Raw genomic sequence first — 20,375 nt, 5'->3', positions numbered from 1 at the left:
TCAAATTAAAAAGCTCTGCATGGCTAAACAAAACAGCATTAAAATGAAAAGAAAGCCAACCATATGGGAAAACATATTTGCCAATGACACCTCTGACAAGGGCTTGATCTCCAAAATATATAAGGAATTTACCCTGGCTGGCGTAGCTCAGTGGATTGAGTGCTGGCTGCGAACCAAAGTGTCGCAGGTTCGATTCCCAGCCAGGGTACATGCCTGGGTTGCAGCCCATGATCCCCAGCAACTGCACATTGATGTTTCTCTCTCTCTCTCTTTCTCCCTCCTTTCTCTGTCTAAAAATAAATAAATAAAATCTTTAAAAAAATTTACAGGACTCCATTCCAGGAAGACAAAAAACCCAATTAAAAAATGGGCAAAGGACTTGAACAGACTCTTCCCCAAGAAGTACATACAGAGGGCCCAGAGACACATGAAAAGATGCTCAGCATCACTAGCCATCAGAGAGATGCAAATTAAAACCACAGTGAGTTACCACCTCACACCAGTCAGAATGGCCAACATAAACAAAAGAACAAACAAGTGCTGGAGAAGATGTGGAGAAAAGAAAACCCTAGTGTACTGTTGGTGGGAATGCAGATTGGTGCAACCACTGTGGAAAAGAGTATGGAATTTCCTCAGAAAACTAAAAATGGATCTGCCTTTTGACCCAACAATTCCACTGCTGGGACTCTATCCTAAGAACCCTAAAACACCAATCCAAAAGAACCTATGCACCCCAATGTTCATAGCAGCACAATTTATAATAGCCAAGTGTTGGAAGCAGCCTAAGTGCCCATCAGCACATAAGTGGGTCAAAAAACTATGGTACATTTACACAATAGAATTCTGTACAGCAGAGAGAAAGGAGCTTATACCCTTTGCAACAGCATGGATGGAACTGGAGAGCATTCTGCTAAGTGAAATAAGCCAAGCGGTGAGGGACAAATACCATATGATCTCACCTTTAACTGGAACATAATCAACAAAAGAAAAAAGCAAACGAAGTATAACCAGAGACATTGAAATTAAGAACAATCTAACAATAGCCAGAGGAGAGGGGAGAGGGGAGAGGACAGTGGGGAGAAGGGTTTTCAGGAACTACTATAAAGGACACATGGACAAAATCAAGGGGGAGGGTGGAAGCAAGGGAGGGAGGTGGGTTTGGAGGGGGTGGGGGGAAGGGTGGGGAGAAAATACAGACAACTGTAATTGAACAACCATTAAATAATTTAAATTAAAAAAAGATTCTCTCCTTATCTCTCATCTTGAGTAATGTAATTATGATGTGCCTGTGTGTGTGTTTCCTTGGGTCCAACTTGCTTGGGACTCTCTGATCTTCCTGGGCTTCCTGGAAGTCTCTTTCCTTTCACAAATTAGGGAAGTTCTCCATCATTATGTTTTCAAATCAGTTTTCAATTTCTTGCTCTTCCTCTTCTCTTTTGACACCCCTATGATTCGGATGTTGAAACACTTAAAATTGTCCTACAGGTTCCTAAGCCTCTCCTCATTTTTTTGAATTCTTGTTTCTTCATTCTGTTCTGGTTGAATGTTTATTTCTTCCTTCTGCTCCAAATCATTTTTTTCACTCCCCGTTTCTTTCCCCTCACCCTTGGTTCCCTGTACATTTTTCTTTATTTCACTCCCATAGCCTTTACTTTTTCTATTTTGGGACCATACTCAACCAATTCTGTGAGCATCCTGATTACCAGTGTTTTGAACTCTGTATCTGACACATTGGCTATCTCTTCATCACTTAGTTGTATTTTTTCTGGAGCTTTGATCTGTTCTGTCATTTGGGCCATAAGTTTTTGTCTTGGCACACCGGTTTCGTAGTAAGAGGTAGAACCTTAGGTATTTGCCAGGATGGGGCAATCCTCTTTGCTGTGTCCTGGGGTTCTATGTTGGGGAGGGGTCTGAGAGGGAACAATGCCACTTGCTCAGCTCTCTGCAAGCTTTCAGTCACTTCCTCTGCTACCCACAAGCAAATTGGGTCCTTCTGGTGCTGATTCCCAGGTAGGTGTTTATTTTTTTGTACATTTTAGTACCCTATGAGTCTCTCCAATGAACTCTCCTGTGAGGCTAGAAGTTTCTCCTGCTGCCTCAATCCCCACAGGATTTTTCAGTTAGAGCTTTTTGAGGCCTTATTTCCCAGCACTGGAACCTTGGGTTTCATGGTCTGTCTCACTCCCCAGTTGTTCCTCCCCATTTATCAGTATGTAAATGTGGGACTGCCCAGTCTGCTAGCTTCTGCCTTGCCTGCCCCAGTCCTGAAGTTGCTTCTTTGCTGTGAGTCCTCTCCACCCCAGCTCCCCAGCTCCAACCCTCCTACGGGTCTGGATGAATGTTTCTTCTTTAAGTCCTTAGTTATTGGACTTCCATACAGTTTGATTTTCTGGCAGTTCTTTTTATTTTTTGTTTTTAAATTTCTTGTTGTCCTTCTTTTGTTTGTTTGAAGAGGCAAAGCATATGGACCTATGCCTCCATCTTGTCCAGAATTCAACTTTTTAAAATATAATGATGCTTGATTGCCTAGGGCTTTCAAAGTTCTGATGAGCTTTACAAACAAATATTAAATTATGTTATTTCTTAATGTAAAAGTATCTGGATTGTGTTTTATTCAAGTTTTATAGAAACTGATACTCTCTATGGATTGGCATTTTTTGTGATCAGATTCTAAACTAGTATCCTTTATTTAAGAGAAATGATAACAAATTTCCATTGAAATAAATTAATAATTCAATTTCTACTGATATGCCATTGCAAATAAAGATAATTAATAGACATCATATTTCCTGGTTAAAGAAATGCAAAGATTTACCAAAAGGTATCATTTCCCATTTGCACCACTCTATTAATCAAACAAAGTATGGCTATGGTCTCTGTTATGCAGAAACATTACCTCAAATTGGACAACCATTAATCTCACAAATATCAGGTTCACTCTGAAAACATTGACTAAACACCTACAGTTCCTGAAAAGAAATTGTGCCTGAAAAAGAGGTGATCCCTGCCTGGAAGTCATTTTATATCAAGAAATGCCTACATATAAAATATTGAACCTACTTTTAAAAGACACTTATTGCATATGCTATTTTAATGGAAATTTATCCTGGTAGAATATATATGTCAAACTATATTTGAAAAAATTTAATCAAGTAAAGGTAAAAATAATTTTCAAATCATTATTATATATAATATTGTACACACAGAAACACACACACATCCATGTTCTCCACCCTTTTCTGGGAAAATAGGGCAATTCAAATGACTGCTTCCTAGAATAGTAGTCAAAAAAAATTATGTAGCTACCAAAGATTATACTAGAGGAACACTGAGAGCCCATTTATGCACAGCTTCTTTGATTCCATGATTCTAGGACCCTCTAACAAAACAAATACAAAATGAACTCAATATACTTTTAAAAATGATTCACAATACTATGCAGCAGCATGAAAGAAGGAACTACTATCCTTTAGGACAGTATGGATGGAACTGGAGAGTATTATGTTAAGTGAAATAAGCCAGGCAGTGAAACACAAACACCGATATGATCTCACTTATAAGTGGAACCTAATCAACAAAACAAACACGCAAGCAAAACAGAACCAGAGACATGGAAATAAAGAACAGACTGACAGTGACCAGAAGGTAGTGGGGAGGGGGATAATGTGGGAAAGAAGGGGAAGGGTCAAGTCAAGGAATATGTATAAAGGACCCATGGACAAAGACAATGGGGTGGTGGGGAAGGATTGAATGTGGGAGGTAGAGGGTGGGTAGGGCAGGAGAGAGTAATGGGGGAAAAATGGGGACAACTATAATTAAACAACAATAACAAGTAAAATAAAATAAATATGATTTAAAAAATTATTCACAGAGTGAGATTAATCCTGTTTCATATCCAATATAGAAATCCATCAACAGTGTTTCTCAAACTCCAGGTGCATATAGATCACTTGGGTATATTCACAAATTTGCAGATTTCAATTTACTAATTTAATAAATAATTGAGATTTTGCATTCTCAACAAGTTCACTTTAATTATCATGGCATTCAGATACTCCCCACCCTCCCCCGCCCCGGCTGGGAAAAAATAAAATAAAATACATGTGCTTAAGTGACTAGGTATTCTAGACCAGTGGTTCTCAAGCAATTGCCCACATGCCAACAATGTCAACATTACTATTAGAAATACTAATTTCACTGGACTCATCTAGCCCTACTAAGTGGGAAACTCTGGGGGAGCTGCTCTGGAATCCATTTTAACAAGCCTATAGTGATTCTAATGGGAAATAATCTGGGGGAACAGCTGGTCATGACAATGCTTGGGAAGGGAGTTACTATTGCTGCCCAAACTGCAATTTGTCAAGGCTTGTGATGCTTTGATACTATATGCTACTAGCACATATCACCTTACCCTTCACCACAAGACAAAGTGGGAGAGTCTTTGAATCTCACTCTGTATTGATTATCATTCAGAAGGTCTGGGGTGAATTTGGGAATCTATTATATAGGGGAAGGTTTTAAACTCATTAACCCAAAGACTATTTGTACTTAAACAGTGGGAGCGATGACTTCAAATAGCCCAAACTACTATGTGTGGGAAATATACTGCAGTTCTTCCCTACACGGGGGAGAGTCTATTAGCGTGTTTGTAAGCATATTTTAAGTTTTAAAACCACAGATATCTTGTGAATCTGAAACATATATTCTGCAGTTTAAACATATTCACTTTCCAAATAATTTATCATGATATTTAGCCAATTTTATCTTCACTTCTAAAGATATTCTATCAGTCATTTTTAAACAGATAGCTCAAGAAAACTCATATGATATTTATTTCTTTGTGTCTGTGAAATTCACCAAAATGCACAATGATGAAATGCTACTCTTTCTTATGGGAAGACAAGTGTTTAAAAATGAACATAGGATTTTAGTCATAAATATTATGTTCTTTGTTCTGAACTAAATATTTCCAACTTATTGGTTTAAGTTTAGCAGCTTCTTCAGGCTTCTAGTCAACAAAAGTCTTAAAATTTCTTAAATAAAAAATTTGCCAATAATATTTTATATACTATATTGTACAGCTAGTTTTTAACCATGAATGGTATGTTTTAGTCTTCTAATATCTATATTACTATTTTATGTCAACATTATTTTAAAATTTCATCTTTTATATAGAATTAATGAATACAAGAGGAGACCTCCCACAGACCCCAGCATTATCTTCTTATAGTACAGACTTCCCAAGCTAAGTGAGTGTTCAAGATACCTATATGTATTAGTATACCAGCTGGTGATTTTGTGAGAGGCTGTGCTCAGCTTCAGTGAATGTTTGTTGGAAAACTCTTTCAATGTGTTTGCCCATTTCATGATGGGTTTTATGAGCACACCTGCCCACACTGCAATGAGCGTTCAGCAGTTTTTGACCAAAAACAGCATGACCTCTGTGGACCACCCTCCCTATTCACCTGATAGCACCCTGGTGACTTTTTTTTTGTTTCCCTGGATGAAAAAGTTGTCCAACAAAACTTTTTGTCCATGTGAATGAGGTGAGATAAAAAATGGCAGAAGCACTAAAAGGCACCAAAATTGGTGAGTTAAAAAACTGTTTTGAGTAGTGGAAAATATGTCTCAATGTATTGCATCAAACGAAAAAAGCACTTTGGAGGTGAGTGAAGTTTAAACATGTCAGAAGAAATACACAATGTTTTATAAATACATTCCATTTTTGGGGTTCCCACATACTTTCTGATTTTCATTTTGTCCGCCCACTTAAAAACAGACATTCTCATTATTTTGCCAATGGCTGTGTTCTAATGAAAAATGTTATTTACAAAAATAGGTGATGGTCTGAATTTTGTCAATAAGTGGTTTGTCAATCCTTAATCTAAAAATTGTTTTGTTTATAGATATAAAAATAATCACATATATACATTCTACCTTTAAATAATAACTTTTATATAAACATTATATGCAACAATTTTATAAATCTTTAAATCTGAGGAAATCCACAAATTTAAGAGAACATGAAAATGATTTCCAAGGTGTCTAAGTTTAGTGACTTTTTACATTAGCTTTGTCAGTGCCTTTCATTATTCCCCCATTTGGTTTGTTTGAGATAGAAGAAAATAAACAGTAAAAGCAATGCTATAACAAAGGAAAAAATGAAGATGCTTGTTGCAATACTGTCAGTATGCTACACTGAAGAGTGAACATAATGTTTCAAGAACAAAATTTACCTTGACAGACAATCTGAGAAGGAAAGGCGAACAGGGTATCCATATCGGATGATCTTCACCATCTCCAGGACACCAATATATTGTAGCTGAGCAGACACATAAAAATTATCAAAGGTATCTGGTAGCTGGGAGTTATTGGGCTTGATGCAATGAATAAAGTGTAGAGTGCACTTCTGAAGTTTTCCAATAATATCCATTAGAGAGTTCTAAGGAGAGAAGTAAAACCAAATTGATTCTCCAAAGAAGACTGACTAAAAATATAAAGCAGCTTGTAAATAAAAATACCTTCAATCAAAACTTTTAATATTATGCATTCACTCACTTTGTGTGTATGTTCAATTTTTCTGAAGGTACTCAGTGGTCAAAAAATTGGGGAAAATTCTATGTAAACCCTACACAGTAAATATAATCCAAATTTAAGTTTTAGAATGAGAATACATAACTAACCCTGAGTTGAGATGCAATGGTAACTGGACCTCTTCTTTCCAGTCTTTGAAGAAATGTAGAAGTTCCTTTCTTTTTTAATAACTGTAAAGAAAACAAAAAGAAAGGAAGGGTGAGAAAATTTAGTTTACTAAATTCCATTTAGAACAGGGGTGTCAAACTCATTTTCACTGGGGGGCCACATCAGCCTTGTGGTTGCCTTCAAAGGGACAAATGTCACTTCAACTCCTTAACAGTTGCAGAGTAGCTACATTTACAAAGTCTTAAATTATTTCTGCCATTTGAAAGCAACTGCCAGACTGATGTGGCCCCCCCAGTGAAAATGAGTTTGACACCTCTGATTTAGAAGAAAAAAAATTAAGCCTCTCATCCATGTAAATTCCCTTACAGGCAGATATAGATTTAAAACAGGCTGTAAAAATCAGTACCAAATGATTTTCTGTAACATTACCATAAAGTTGGGGAAATGGGCAACTACATGTAAAATAATAGCTATTACCACCAAACTTCCAAGTACATGGCTGTTGCCATCCTACATTCACTTTAATTTGAAAATAAATATGGATCCATACTTGCTTGGTGGTACAGTAAATTCACCTTGGTATTTTTACTGGTTGTACTACTAACAGTCCATATTCACCATGAAATGTAGCTGACTCTAGGGCAAAAGAATACTATTGTGTATTATAGAGCCTTGATACTTTGATAAGCATTGGCTTGTTCCCTTAAGATTGACTATGATTAGTTTCTTACCTATTTTTTCTTACCTTTCCTTTTCTTATTTTTTTTTTAAACTACCAAAAGGGGTTAGTGAATTACCTGGCTGTGAAAAATGATAATAGACTGTTTTCTTTGATAATTAATTAAATACACCTCTTAAAAGAAAAAAAATATGTGTAGCAAAGTATAAATGATAGTGGAGATAGAAGAAATCAGTTAAAATGAAGCCTGTGGAAGTGAAGAAATAAAGGGCTGAAGGTAATTAATTAAAGCCCACCAGGGGTTAAAAGAAACCTCAGCCACTAATGTACCTTTACATTTTACAAAATCACACAGACTTAGGCCAACATATCTATTGATCCAAAATCATTTATCTTAAAATAGAAAGACCTGTATAGAAAAAACAATTCTGATAAAGCATTCTTGTCAATTTGGTGCAATTGCTACCATAGCAATAGTTATTTTCCTTCCGTTAAGATGAACTGTCAAACAGAGATGATTAATTATAACTGACAAGGGACTGTAAAATGAAGTGACTGGTTTGCAATCAACCTTTTTCTACAAACACAAAACCAAGTGTGATGCTCAGTTAAAGAGTAGGAAGACTCCTACCCTGCCAGCCATAGGGGTGGACATGCAGGGATGAGGGCAATTTGAAGAGAAGCAAGAAATGGTACGCTTAAGGAATGATCACAATAAATAAATATCTATCTCTTGAAATTGAACGCTAAATTCCCTTTTCTAGGTGGAGAAGCTACTGTAAATTATCTCTCTTCTGCAGTCCTTTAGGGAGAAGACTAGTGGCATCTTTGCCTGGTAATGTTTAATAATTAAGGTTAAAAATTGCAGTTTAGGGTTATGTAGTGATTTCTTGCTCTTGATTTTCAGGATGATTGAAAAAGGATGCGCCAGAAAGTTCATTGAAAACCTTAGGATAAAAGGTCTTTCTTATAAAGGGCAACCCTTTGTCTTTTTAATAAAAAGGATATATTTTGTATTTGGTGAGCTGGAAGTCCTGTGATTATACAGTGCTACAACAACTATACCAAGGGATCCCTAAATCAAAGGCCTATGAACTAAATGCACACACACAGACTTACTTCTAATATGTTATACATATTTCTACCACTCTTCTAAAATAGAGCTGATTTTAATTATGCTTTCATTTTAATTGGTAAGCTAAAATGCATTTCAGCAAGCCACAACTGAGTATCTAAAAATGGCTGAACTGGACACCTTCCCAATCATATTTCTCATCTTTTATGGTTTTGGTGGAAGCAAGCAAAACAAACTGGGCTACAATGAATTTTAAACTTACAACATTTCAGTTTGAAAAATCTCTTCACTGAATTTTTAGTTCTCTGAATTTTAGTTCTACTGCATAAATAGTGAGAACTGTTAGGTTGTAAGTACAACCACACTTGTGTGATACAAATATACACTTAAAAAAGTATAATACAAAATAAGTCAAACATCTACAAAATATCCACTAAACATTCTAGCACCTGAAAAATACACTATGTCTGTAAGAAACTACAATTTATTGTTTAGAGACCTAAAACCTCTCAAGTAATTAATGCCAAAAGAATAAGTTAGCTAAGTTAATTCCTTCTAAGCCTACCATCCTTTAAGTTACTTCCCATTAATCACAAAGACAATCATAGAGATGAAACATAAATAGGATGTTGCACAGACAACCAACACAACTGCTAATACTGTATTTGCTATTGAATTTTTAGTGTATAGTACTTTTCTATACTGTTCCTTCTTTCTGATGGTTATATTTCAGGTAGGCATCCTTCCCTTTAAAATTTTAAAATTAAAATGTTGATTTCTTTCCATTATTAGTGATAATTGTGCTTTTTTAAAAAAGAAGCAAATGTTCTAAGCAAATTTAAAAACAACCAAATGAGAATCACAAAAATTCCTACCTTACTAAGTTCTAAATACTTCCTGTTTTCTCCAGTAATTGAAGAAGCTGTCATTTTCTTACTGAGCAGAGCAGATTTATGTCCTCTGAATTTAAAAGAAGGGTAGGAAGATAGAAGGGATCCTGTTTGTGACAGTTTTGACTGGAACAAGTGATTGATCACGACATTTTCACTAGCTAGAAAATAAATAAATGAATATTGTAAGTGGCATTAAAATTGTTATTTACATTAAAATTTACTCCTTATTTACTCCTAAAAAACTTCAGTGGTTAAGTCCTTCAACCACTGAAACGTTCAGAGTGAGAGATATAATTGGAGAGTTTATAGTTCCCTTTGTCTCCATGTTATTTTTCCCACTATCAATTATTCCATTTGATGAGTTTTGACCATCTTTGCCCTTTGCCAAGAGTCCTGACACCAGGTTTCCCAATCCTTCACCTAAGCACTTGACCCTTCACTTTCTAATTGTCACTTACTATTCTCCTAGCTATCTGAACAGAATCTTACCTCATTAACCCTAAGGGCCTTTAGTGCACTTGACCAAGTAATGAAGACATAGATTCTGTCAGCAACTCCCCATTTCAGGAAAATAACTACCCAGGAACATGTTTCCCAATGATCTAACCTATCTCTGTAAGTACCTATGAGACTATTTTGTACCTACTGATTTGTATTTCTTAATCTCTTCACCTTTTTCACCCAGTCCCCCAAACCCCCTCTGCTCTGGAAACCATCGGCCTGTTTTCTGTGTCTGTGAGTCTGTTTCACTTTTGTTTGTTTGTTTTTTGATTCATATGTAAATAGGGAATAAAGTGAATAAAATTGTAATAAGTATGTATGGTGCCTGGTGGGTACTGGAAATATCAGGAATACACTTTGTAAAGTATATGACTATCTAACTACTATGCTGTACACCTGAAACTAATACAAAATAATAGTGAATGTAAACTGTAATTGATACATAAAATACCTATGAGAGACCCTGTCCCATTTAGTTACATCAGTTGTTAGGTAAAAAGAATGGTCTCTTTTTCTAATCCTGTTAAGTTGCAAAGGTAAAAAGCAAGTTGATATATACGAGATGTTATATTACATAAATTCTAATGATTCTGGGCCCATATTCCTTTCTTGACACCTTGGGAAGAAAACTGGAGCAATGATGAATACATTTTTGGTTATGTATTTAAATAGCAGAGTGAAAACTATATATGGTATTTAAGGATCTAAGAGAAATTTTTCATGTGTTACCTATATCTATATGTAGACAAGCCTTTAAGCTTTAGTTTCCTTTTCTTTAAAATGACCATAACCATCCCCACTTTAAAGATGACTACAAGATGAAAATGTGAAATAATGTGTGTAAATCATTTAGGATCATGCTCAGCCCATCAGACAGTTAGCAATGTTTAGTAGCAAAACACTTTACCTTTTCTATGCCCACATTATTTTGCTTGTCTAGGCTAACATATTTATTAGCAATATAATCAATGCAACATCACTATATGAATAAACAAACAGGAAACTAGGGAAAACTGCCAGAGAAGAAAGATACATTTATGCAAAGCAAGAAGGCATATAGAAGCCCTGCTGTGTTGGACTGAAATTAGAGATAACAGCATAAATTCATGACTTACAATATATAGCTACATATCTGTATATTTTCTATATATGTTTTGTATTTATATCTTAAATTCTGGAGTTCTGAAAGAGCCAAAAAGCTTATATGAGCTTGCTAAGCCCCGATACCTTCACGTTTGCTAATACTAGTCTGCTCCAAAATAAATCAAGTCTTCTAGGACATGTGGTTGATTGTGAGCTGAGGCAAGGGAGAAAATCATGGGACATCTTGGAAGGTCAAAATGCAAGGAAGTACTAAAAGAGATGAGAACCTGTCAAAAGGATATAGGAGCTAGCTTGAAGGGATTCTCACTGGCCACATCATGGGCAATTTCAGCACCAAAATAACAATAGTAATGCATTATGATTCATTGAGTAAAATAAGGGGGTCAAGAAGAAACTAGACTTTGAACAGTGGGCACATAATAGAGTATACAAATACAGAATCATAGTGTTGTATTCCTGAAGTTACCGTATGTGTTGTCAACCAATATTACATTAATAAATTTTTAAAAGAGGTGAGAAAACAAAAAGAATTTATGAGTCCATACTGACAATTAACTAATTAATTAGAAAGGGGACTTATGGTAGTAGAATTCACTGTTAATGAAAAATTGGGGTTAGAAAATTATAACCTTGCAACCATAAAGAAATCATTAATTTAGGTAAGAAACATTCATTTAATGCAAAATCAAAGTGTGAAAGTTTGATTAGGATGAAAATATTTACATTTTCTTAAAGCATTTCCTAACAAATTACTTATCAAAGAAAAACTAGTGACTTTTGATTAAAAAACCAGAGTGAGGCCACCTAAAAAGTGATCAAGGTTAATTGGTAAAGTTTTAAATGGGAACTTCAATTTTATAGGGGCACTATTATTGTTGTATTGATGTTACATATTTTGATAATTTACTGATGTTATATAGATAATGTCCTTGATCTTAATATGTATACTAAAGAGTTTAGGCATAAAGATGAATGTGACATATTCTCAAATGATTCAAAAATATATGTATATACACACATGCAGCAAAGGAAGAAACGGAGGAAGGAGAAAGGGAGAAAAGAATGCTAGGAAGAAAAAATAGAGTAAAAGAAAGAAAAGGAAACAATAAATCTGGGATAAGGATATAAGGGAGTTCTTTTTACTAATTTTGTCACTTTCTTTAAGTTTAAAAGTATTTCAAAATAAAGTTAAATAATAAACATATATTACCATAGTCCCTTTAAAAATTATATATATTTGTAGCAAATCTGTACAGATGGAACCACGGAGAAAATGTGCAATATGTTATTCCCAAATTGGGGGAAAAGACTGTAATAATTCATAAATACTAGACACAAATATCGACGAGAAGCTGTAACTGACTAGTTTCTGTCCTCCTCTGAATCATATTGTCAGGCTGCATGAAGATATGGTGCTCTAGTGGTGTCCTACTGACACAGGAAGATGCTATCGTGCAATGGGACCCTAACATTTGAGCCCTACCACAAACTGACCAAATGGGAGGTGAGAGCAGGTGCCCTGGGACATAGAATGAGAAATGCTGCCATCCTTTTTCTTCTCAGAACCTATAAGAAAATCCCTGGTGAAGAGTTTTGGCCTTTCCTATCAAATGGGGTCACTTAACTGCAGGCTGTTTTCCTTCATGTCACTCTATATAGTACACACTGAAACAGGAAGAATCCTCTCTGGGGTCTATAAACATGGCATCAGGTATGCCTTTTTTGTAAGTAAAATGGAACAAGCTAAGTGTCCATGGAGTATAAGCATGTATGCAGAGATGCTCAAAGACAAAAGACTCTATAATAGCAATATGGACAGTAAATCTCAAATGTTCCTATTCTTATAAGCAGACTTAAAAACTAGGTTTAGACTCTTTCTGCTTTTTACTGAGTCAAGTAGAATTTATTTCTAACCTAGGCACAAATGGGAGGGCTTGCTGCATGTCTGCAATAGCTATACCTCCAAGTTACCTGCCTGCACTTGGTCAGCCACCTCATAAACACAACTGTATTTGAATGGACATCACAATGGACCCTACAACTTTCCTCACCTGGGAGTTTTTTGATGATGTAAGGATTGAATTAGCACTGTTTACAAAGTACTTAACAAGGAACTTGAAAATAGAAATTGTTATTAATAAACCATATTTTTAATAAAATTTACAGACTCAAAACATTCCAATTCATAAAATATTATAACAAACATGCATCTTTTGTTCATATGATAGAATGTGTGTGCAACTATGATTCATGGGCCAAGTCTGGCCCACTTCCTGTTTTGGTCAGTAAAGTTTTACTGGAACACAGCCAAAGAGCTGAAATAACTTTAGGATTATATAAATGTAACTACTCCTTAACTATTAAGGAGTTGAAATTATATTTGGCCCTTTGAAGGCAACAACAAGGCTGATGTGGCCCCCCGTGAAAATGTGTTTGACATCCTTGGCCTAAAGTGTTTAGAATAAAAAAAAAAGATTCACTAGGTTTTATCTTGGAACTTGTTAGCAAGTTTTCATAAAAGAGTGATTTTAAAATATAGGGACTCTTTTAAAATAAGGAGAATTGCAATATCACTAGCTATCATATTCTCATTTTCAATATATACTCTGATACCCTAAAATACAAAAATAAAGAAAAAGTCATTACACTAACTGGAAAACATTAGATCTGTATCAAATATATGGGTTAAATAAAAGTATGTGTATGTAAAAGTCCAAATAGTTGAAAACTAGAAGACGTTTCCAATGATAACCAATAGAATCAATTATTTCAATTTTTTTCTTCTACACAATATTATTCCAAGTCCATATTTTTATCATTAGTCTAGACCTTTAAGAGAACTCACAGAAATCCTAAGTTCTAAGAGGCAAGAAGAGTAATTCTCCATGAAAAACAATGTATTGCACTTGGGGTGGTGAACACACAATACAATATACAGATGATGCATCATAAAACTGTACACATGAAACCTATGTAATATTATTAATCAATGTCATTCAGATAAATCCAGTAAAATAAGCAAATAAGCAATAGAAATATATTGCAACTGTGATCTTTAAGATAAATATGTTCCTCAAATCAGAGGTGATATGGATGTCTTACTTCCAGCTCAAAGGCTTCCACCTGTTTCCTGAGAGACTATCGGATGCTTCTTTCCCCAGGAAAGATAAATGACTCTATCTCATTCAAAGCAACTTCAAGCACAAAAGGTGATGTGTTTTAACTCATTGAAAGGGTTATTAGGAAAAGTGTAATAATTATTAAGAAAATAATTATTAAAAGAGTGAATTATATATTGACATACATATAATTATAATATATAAATGTAGTATATAGTATTATGAATTGTATAGAATTATAAATATATATATATATATATGAAGTACTAAGGTTCATGAAGTAGATGAAACTTATAAATTTGTATTGCAATATACATATATGACTGTATATGCATACATATAAATTTATACACTCATTCTATTGTACTTTGTGAGCATTAGTTCTTTATGTGAAATACCTAAGAATAAACTACCCCTTAGGTGTGCTCCAGAGTCATCTTAAGTAACAGAATTCACCCTGCTGTGGCAAAATAACTGTGGAAGCCATGTTCATCTTCATTAGTCTTCACAGAAGAGCTTTTTTATATTCATAAACTAGAGTGTTAAAGGTGCTTTAAATTTCTATCTGCTAAAAGCTTAGTTAAATTATGGTTTCTACTAGACTCCAAATTAAATTGTAACCAATGTATAGTGTGAAAAGATTCACTCTTTATTATTCTGAGCATTAGAATGTAAAAGAATTCCAATTACCCTTTAGCTGGTGGCATATTTTATAGGACAATGTTCAGAGAAATAAGAAATGTGTGGTATTTTCACTGTAGGAGGGAAAAAACTTACTTTTCATCACAAATAGAAGATTTTGTGAAAGGGAGTCTTTATTTTTTTCAACTGCTCCAACAATTTCATACATTACCTATGATAAAAGAAAATAGCATAATTACTAATGAAACATGACCACAAAAGTAATTTCCTTTACAGCAGGGGGCCCCAACCTCGGGGCCATGGACCGGTACCAGTCTGGGCCTGTTAGGAACTGGGCTGCACAGCAGGTGAGCTTGAATAAAATGCACTTGAATCATTCGGAAACCATCACTCACCTCCCCAGTCCCTGAAAAAATTGTCTTCCAGGAAACCAGTCTCTGGTGCCAAAAAGGTTGGAGAATGCTGCTTTAAAGAATAACTTGACACAAGGGAAGTTTTAAATCATTCATAAAAACGCATCTTCAGGTCTTAGAGTTCGTGTTATATGTAGGTTCAAAGCACTCACCCATGTGCTGTCATTTTGCACATTAAACAAGGGATACCTTTCCCATTCTAATTTGCAAAGCCCTCCTCTGATTGTGATTTTAAGAGAACGTGGTGGTGACTCACAATCATGTAGTCCCCTTTATTCTTAAGAACTCTAACCTGCAGAAAACTCACTAAACCAAATAGAAAGACTCTGTGACACTTTGAAAAGAAAATGTGATATCAGTTTAATGAATTCGACAGTCTCTTTATTAAAGGTCCTTTTGTATTTAAACCATTAATCTGAAACCTTTAAGATGAAGAAAACATATGAAAAAGTAAATTCCGGATTATCTAAGGACAGTTTACTTATAAATATGCTTAAATGACTTCATTGTCTGCTTTTATTGATGTTCCACTCTGGCCCGGGAGACTTGGTCTTTGAAAAGAGACATAGCAGCATTATTTACAATAGCCAAATGCTGAAAACAGCCTAAGTGCCCATCAGTAAATGAGTGGATCAAAAAACTGGCACATTTACACAATGGAATACTACACAGCAGAAAGAAGAAAGGAACTCCTACCCTTCGTGACAGCATGGATGGAACTAGAGAGCATTATGTTAAGTAAAATGAGCCAGGTGGTGAAAGACAAATACCATATGATCTCACTTATAAGTGGGACCTAATCAACAAAACAAGCAAATGAACAAAATAGAACCAGAGACTTGGAAATAAAGAACAAACTGACAGTGACCAGAGGGGAGGGGGGAGGGAGAAAATGGGGGGAAGAAGGTGAAGGAGAAAACAAAGGAGCATGAATAGAGGACTCATAGGCATGGACGACGGGAGAGATTGGCTGTGGAAGTGGGGGATGGGGTAAGGATGTGCAATGGGGAAAAAGGTAGGACAACTGTAACTGTACACAATAAATTTTTAGAAGTAAGAAAAAAAAGATTTGGTTTTATTGCCTCTCCCAGTCTCAACTAAGTGTGAACTCTAATGTAGTCTCAAGAAGTCAGATCAGCCATAAGATTTGTCCATTTCAATAGCTTCATCTGCTTCTTGTGAAAACATGTTGAGGTGTGGCACTATGGTCAGGTGTCATGGGTTGTCCTTTGCCCTAGGTGGGTCAGGACTGAACCAAGGGAGGCAGCCTCCCAGTCAATGACTCCTCTTCATGCTGCATCACCCTTGAGGGAGTATGGATCATAAGACCAATAACGGCAATAATCAGCACAGTCCTTTTGGAATTTTAACTAGATAGCCCCAAGAGGACTGTCTCATTGGCAGCAATAGGGGACTAAACAAAAAAGGAACCCATGAGAAAGAGGCTATGTGTCTAATGAGAGGAACACAGAAAAAGGCCAAATAACCCCTAATGAGCTTGCTTCCTAAGTGGCTTTCAAAGTTTAGTGCCTCACCATGCCATCCTTACAAAAAAAAAGCCTTCCCAAGTCTTCATTCTTTGTTGTTAGAACTTAAATGGCAGAGAAATCTCTAAGATGTCCTGAAGTTTCTCATATCTTTCCACTATGAATTTGGACCACAAGACTGGTTGAGCTGAGGCAATGCCAAAAAACTAAACAACTTTCAGATACTCCTAAACCACTACCTAATTGTCCAGTTTGCTCTTGTGCCAGAGCATGGCTTATCAATATTAAAATGTGAACTATATACTATGTTACATATCATACATTTTTGAATATGAGCAATTTTTATACAATCTAGAGTAGTGCTTCTCAGCCAGGGGCTATGGTGACTCCAGGGGACACTTGTCAGTATCTGAAAACATTTGTGTTTGTCACAACGGAAGGAGTGAGAGGATAAAAAATGCTACCATAGTCTCCATTCTATAGTGCATTACACAACTCCACAATGAGGAATTATCTGGCCTAAATGCTCATAGTGTTGGGGTTGAGAAACCTTAATCTAGAGATTCCTCTTCTCTGTGCCTTTCTACATTAGGAGAGCAGTGCCCAGTGAAACCACGGAAGAGAAGTCAGAACACATTCTCCTAAGCCACTTTGAACCTATGTGGACTTGGGCAAGTCATTTAATGTCCTACAGCTGATCCTATAGTGAAGTGCTGCCCTCTACATGGCTCATTCTACCCTAGTTTTTTCATGGGAATGTGATGCGTCTGAATTGAACACGCACACACACACTCTCAAACACACACGTGCAATTGGACTACCTGATTGATTTTCTCTAAATAACATTCCTTGATTGCCTTTGCTTCTGTTCTGTCCCTGCTTTGTGATGGCCATTCCTAACTTCTTCAGCAAACTTGGACTTATACCTTGAGGGAAGTGACAATGGTATGTTCAGCTCTGGGAATAGAAAACCAAAAATCTAACTCAATGGTTGTTCATGTCAAACTTCTGATAAATCCTCACTATCTAAGAAAGATGTCCATGTCCCCTAATAAAATCCTTTGATATCTGGCATATTTCCAGGTGCTTCCTATCATGCTTTTCTGCTCACTTTCTGCCACTGTGATCCAAAATTCTTAACAACACTCCTGCCTTTCCATATACTAAATTTCCTTCCAGTGTTTCCAGCTGCAAATGCCAAGTCTTTTTTCCAAGGCTCAACTCTCCAGGAGGTATGAATCTGTGGTGGAAAGAGCACCAGCCTTGTGTGGCAGCCCACCTTTCCAGCAAGCCCCAGTGCCTGGCAGGTAACCTGGGTCAAGATACTGATACTTTATGACTTCTCATCTAAAGAATATGGAAGGTAATGTAGATGTCTCTCTCTCTTTTTCTCTGGGTCTCTCTTTCTCAAGGTGATTTTGAAGATAAATGAAAAAGCTTGTCAGTATCTAGCTTTGCATAATACCTGTAGTTTTCTAATAATATCCCTCATACCCACTTCTAATGTTCTCCCACAATGTCTTCTCAGAACTTCTCAGAATATTTTTACATTATGGACTTGAGAAAGATTCATGGAGTCATCTATGTCATCTATTTTGAGGTGGCTAAATGGGCTGCTTATCCAAAAAGGTGATTCTCATCCTGTACTTGTAATTTTACCACTCAAAATTCATTCATTACTTTATGAAAAAATTTTTTTCCAATAAAGCAAGTCTCCCTGAAAGACTAAGCATGTGACATTCATCAGCCTTAGCATCTGGATCTTACTGAGACCAGTGGCTTCTGGGAGGCAGAAGAGGAAAGAAAAGAGAAACCATGGAAGCTACAAAACAGTGGGACAAGGCCACCAGGTTCCTGGGCACTTCAAAGGGCAGTGAACCTCAAAGCTTAGCTGAACGGACAGAGAAATTTCTATGAAAGGGAAACCACCAAGGAGGAACTCAATGTACCCTAAAAATCCCCTATATCTTGGTGAGTCTGTGATGTCATGAGAATAGATAAAGGTCTGTCCTCTCAGCAGTGCTTCCGGGGTGTGGGGGACATAACAGGAGCTGCTGAGCCAGCAGGAAGCAGGTTTTAAGCAGAGGCCTTTCTAGGTCATTCAGCACAACTGCTTTGCTCACAGCCCTACTCTTCCTTTTCTTGCTGTTTTGCTATTTGAGGGATGAAACAAGAAAACCATGAAAGTTGCAAATGATAGAGACTAAGTTAAATTCTTTCCTTTTCCCCTCTGTCTTCACATTTTTTTTTCATTTTAAGGATTGGAAGATAGGGTTCATGCTATAAATGACAGTGTCCCTCATGCATGTAATGGAGAAATTTATATGCATGCAGCCTAATACAAGTCTTTAAGAATATTTTCATGTATTCAAAGATTTCCTTTGGAAAGATTCTGTTCAATAAAATGACTCCAAAGGAAGTTTAGCATTTTGCTTATGTTTCAGCAGTGAGCAATATTCATCTAAATGCTTCTGTGTGGATGCCAAATGAGGGGTGCAGTGTAAACCAGGGAACCTGGCAGTGTGCTGCTTTTTTGGAAGTACTTGCTGTAACACTCTGGTACTGCAATAAATATAATTAAAAGATAAATTAAGTTAGCTATACATGAAAAAGGGAGTATAAAACTTTCACCATGGCTGTGAATTACAATTCTGCAAAATACCTTTTTTCCTGGGTACACAAAGAAAAGTTATGAAATGCCAAATCACATGCATTTCCTTTCTCTGTGAAGGCTGTCAGGCTCATGCTTGGCTAATCACCAAGGAAACTGAAATCCTAAGGTGTGAGAGCTCCACGGCAACAGCTCCAGCCACCATCACTGATGTGAATTCTATGAGTTGCAGGCAAGAGCAGGTGGCTTGTTCGACCTTGATAAAGAAGTTGGTGTGGTATGCCAGAGCTGGGGCTTAGTGTGTTTCTGATGTCTGCAGTCTCAGCCCCAGTTCCCATGCCTGCTACACACAGGGAGGTCAATGAGAGATTTCAGAATGTGTGCTAAACTGAGCATCTATTCTGTGGCTAATAATACCTTCAGAGTTTCTGAAAAGGTACTTCATAGATTACCTGTAGGAAGACATCCTCTGGTATTCAATAAACATGCACATTCTTTAAACCTAGCCCAGACCTCTTTAATCATCATTTACAAGAATGTAGACAAGGAACTTGCAGTTTTATCTTGTTCCTCAGTTGATTCTGGTGCATATTCAAGTTTGAGAGTCACGGCTCCAGGTACTAGTGATTCATGAAGCTCTGTGAATTCTGTCCTCCTATGTGATGCTCCTATGAGGCAGAAGATAAGGGAACGCAGGGACAGGGTTTTCAGGGGATAAATGTTTTCTGGGCATTTGAGATATGGGACCACTATTAGGGCAGACATTGGCATATTTTTCAATGGCTGATAAGTTTAAAATGGGACTACAGTATAATTACACTCAGGCTAAACATTTTTTTTCTTAGGATAGTTGGCATTTTGTAAAAAGCTACAGAGAAAGATTTTTCAAATAACTTTTATCCAATACCTCAGCAATAGACACCAGTATTTTTAACAACCTTGTTATTGTGGTATCCTGAATAAGTCAGTCATATACGGTGCTGGGAGTTTGAGGAAAATGAAATGAGTATGAGTGTACTAAAGTAGAAAGGACAGGGGACCAAGGGTAATGAAGAGGGGTTTGTGATCTCACTTCCACCTATCAGCCTAAAAAAAGGACTTATGGCACATGGGCTGTAATAACTAACTATGAAAGCATGAGGAGTCAGC

At 36.3% G+C, this 20,375-nt stretch overlaps 1 protein-coding gene across 4 annotated transcripts in view; it reads right to left on the bottom strand.

Annotated features, from left to right (window-relative positions):
* MYO16 (myosin XVI) overlaps window positions 1-20,375 on the bottom strand; it is a 595,311-nt gene that overhangs the window by 150,852 nt on the left and 424,084 nt on the right. For all 4 annotated transcript variants that reach the window (XM_036011451.1, XM_036011450.1, XM_036011452.1 and 1 more), the window contains 4 exons: window positions 14,851-14,926; window positions 9,332-9,507; window positions 6,684-6,764; window positions 6,237-6,442 (listed from right to left, as the gene is read on the bottom strand). In XM_036011451.1, coding sequence (XP_035867344.1) covers window positions 6,237-6,442; window positions 6,684-6,764; window positions 9,332-9,507; window positions 14,851-14,926 — 539 coding nt within the window. The remainder of the gene's footprint in view (window positions 1-6,236; window positions 6,443-6,683; window positions 6,765-9,331; window positions 9,508-14,850; window positions 14,927-20,375) is intronic.

The sequence above is a fragment of the Phyllostomus discolor genome, chromosome 11, assembly GCF_004126475.2.
Source record: "Phyllostomus discolor isolate MPI-MPIP mPhyDis1 chromosome 11, mPhyDis1.pri.v3, whole genome shotgun sequence".
Classification (NCBI taxonomy): Eukaryota; Metazoa; Chordata; class Mammalia; order Chiroptera; family Phyllostomidae; genus Phyllostomus; species Phyllostomus discolor.
The sequence above is the reverse complement of the archived record's forward strand: the minus strand, read 5'-3'. Positions and strand labels throughout refer to the sequence as shown.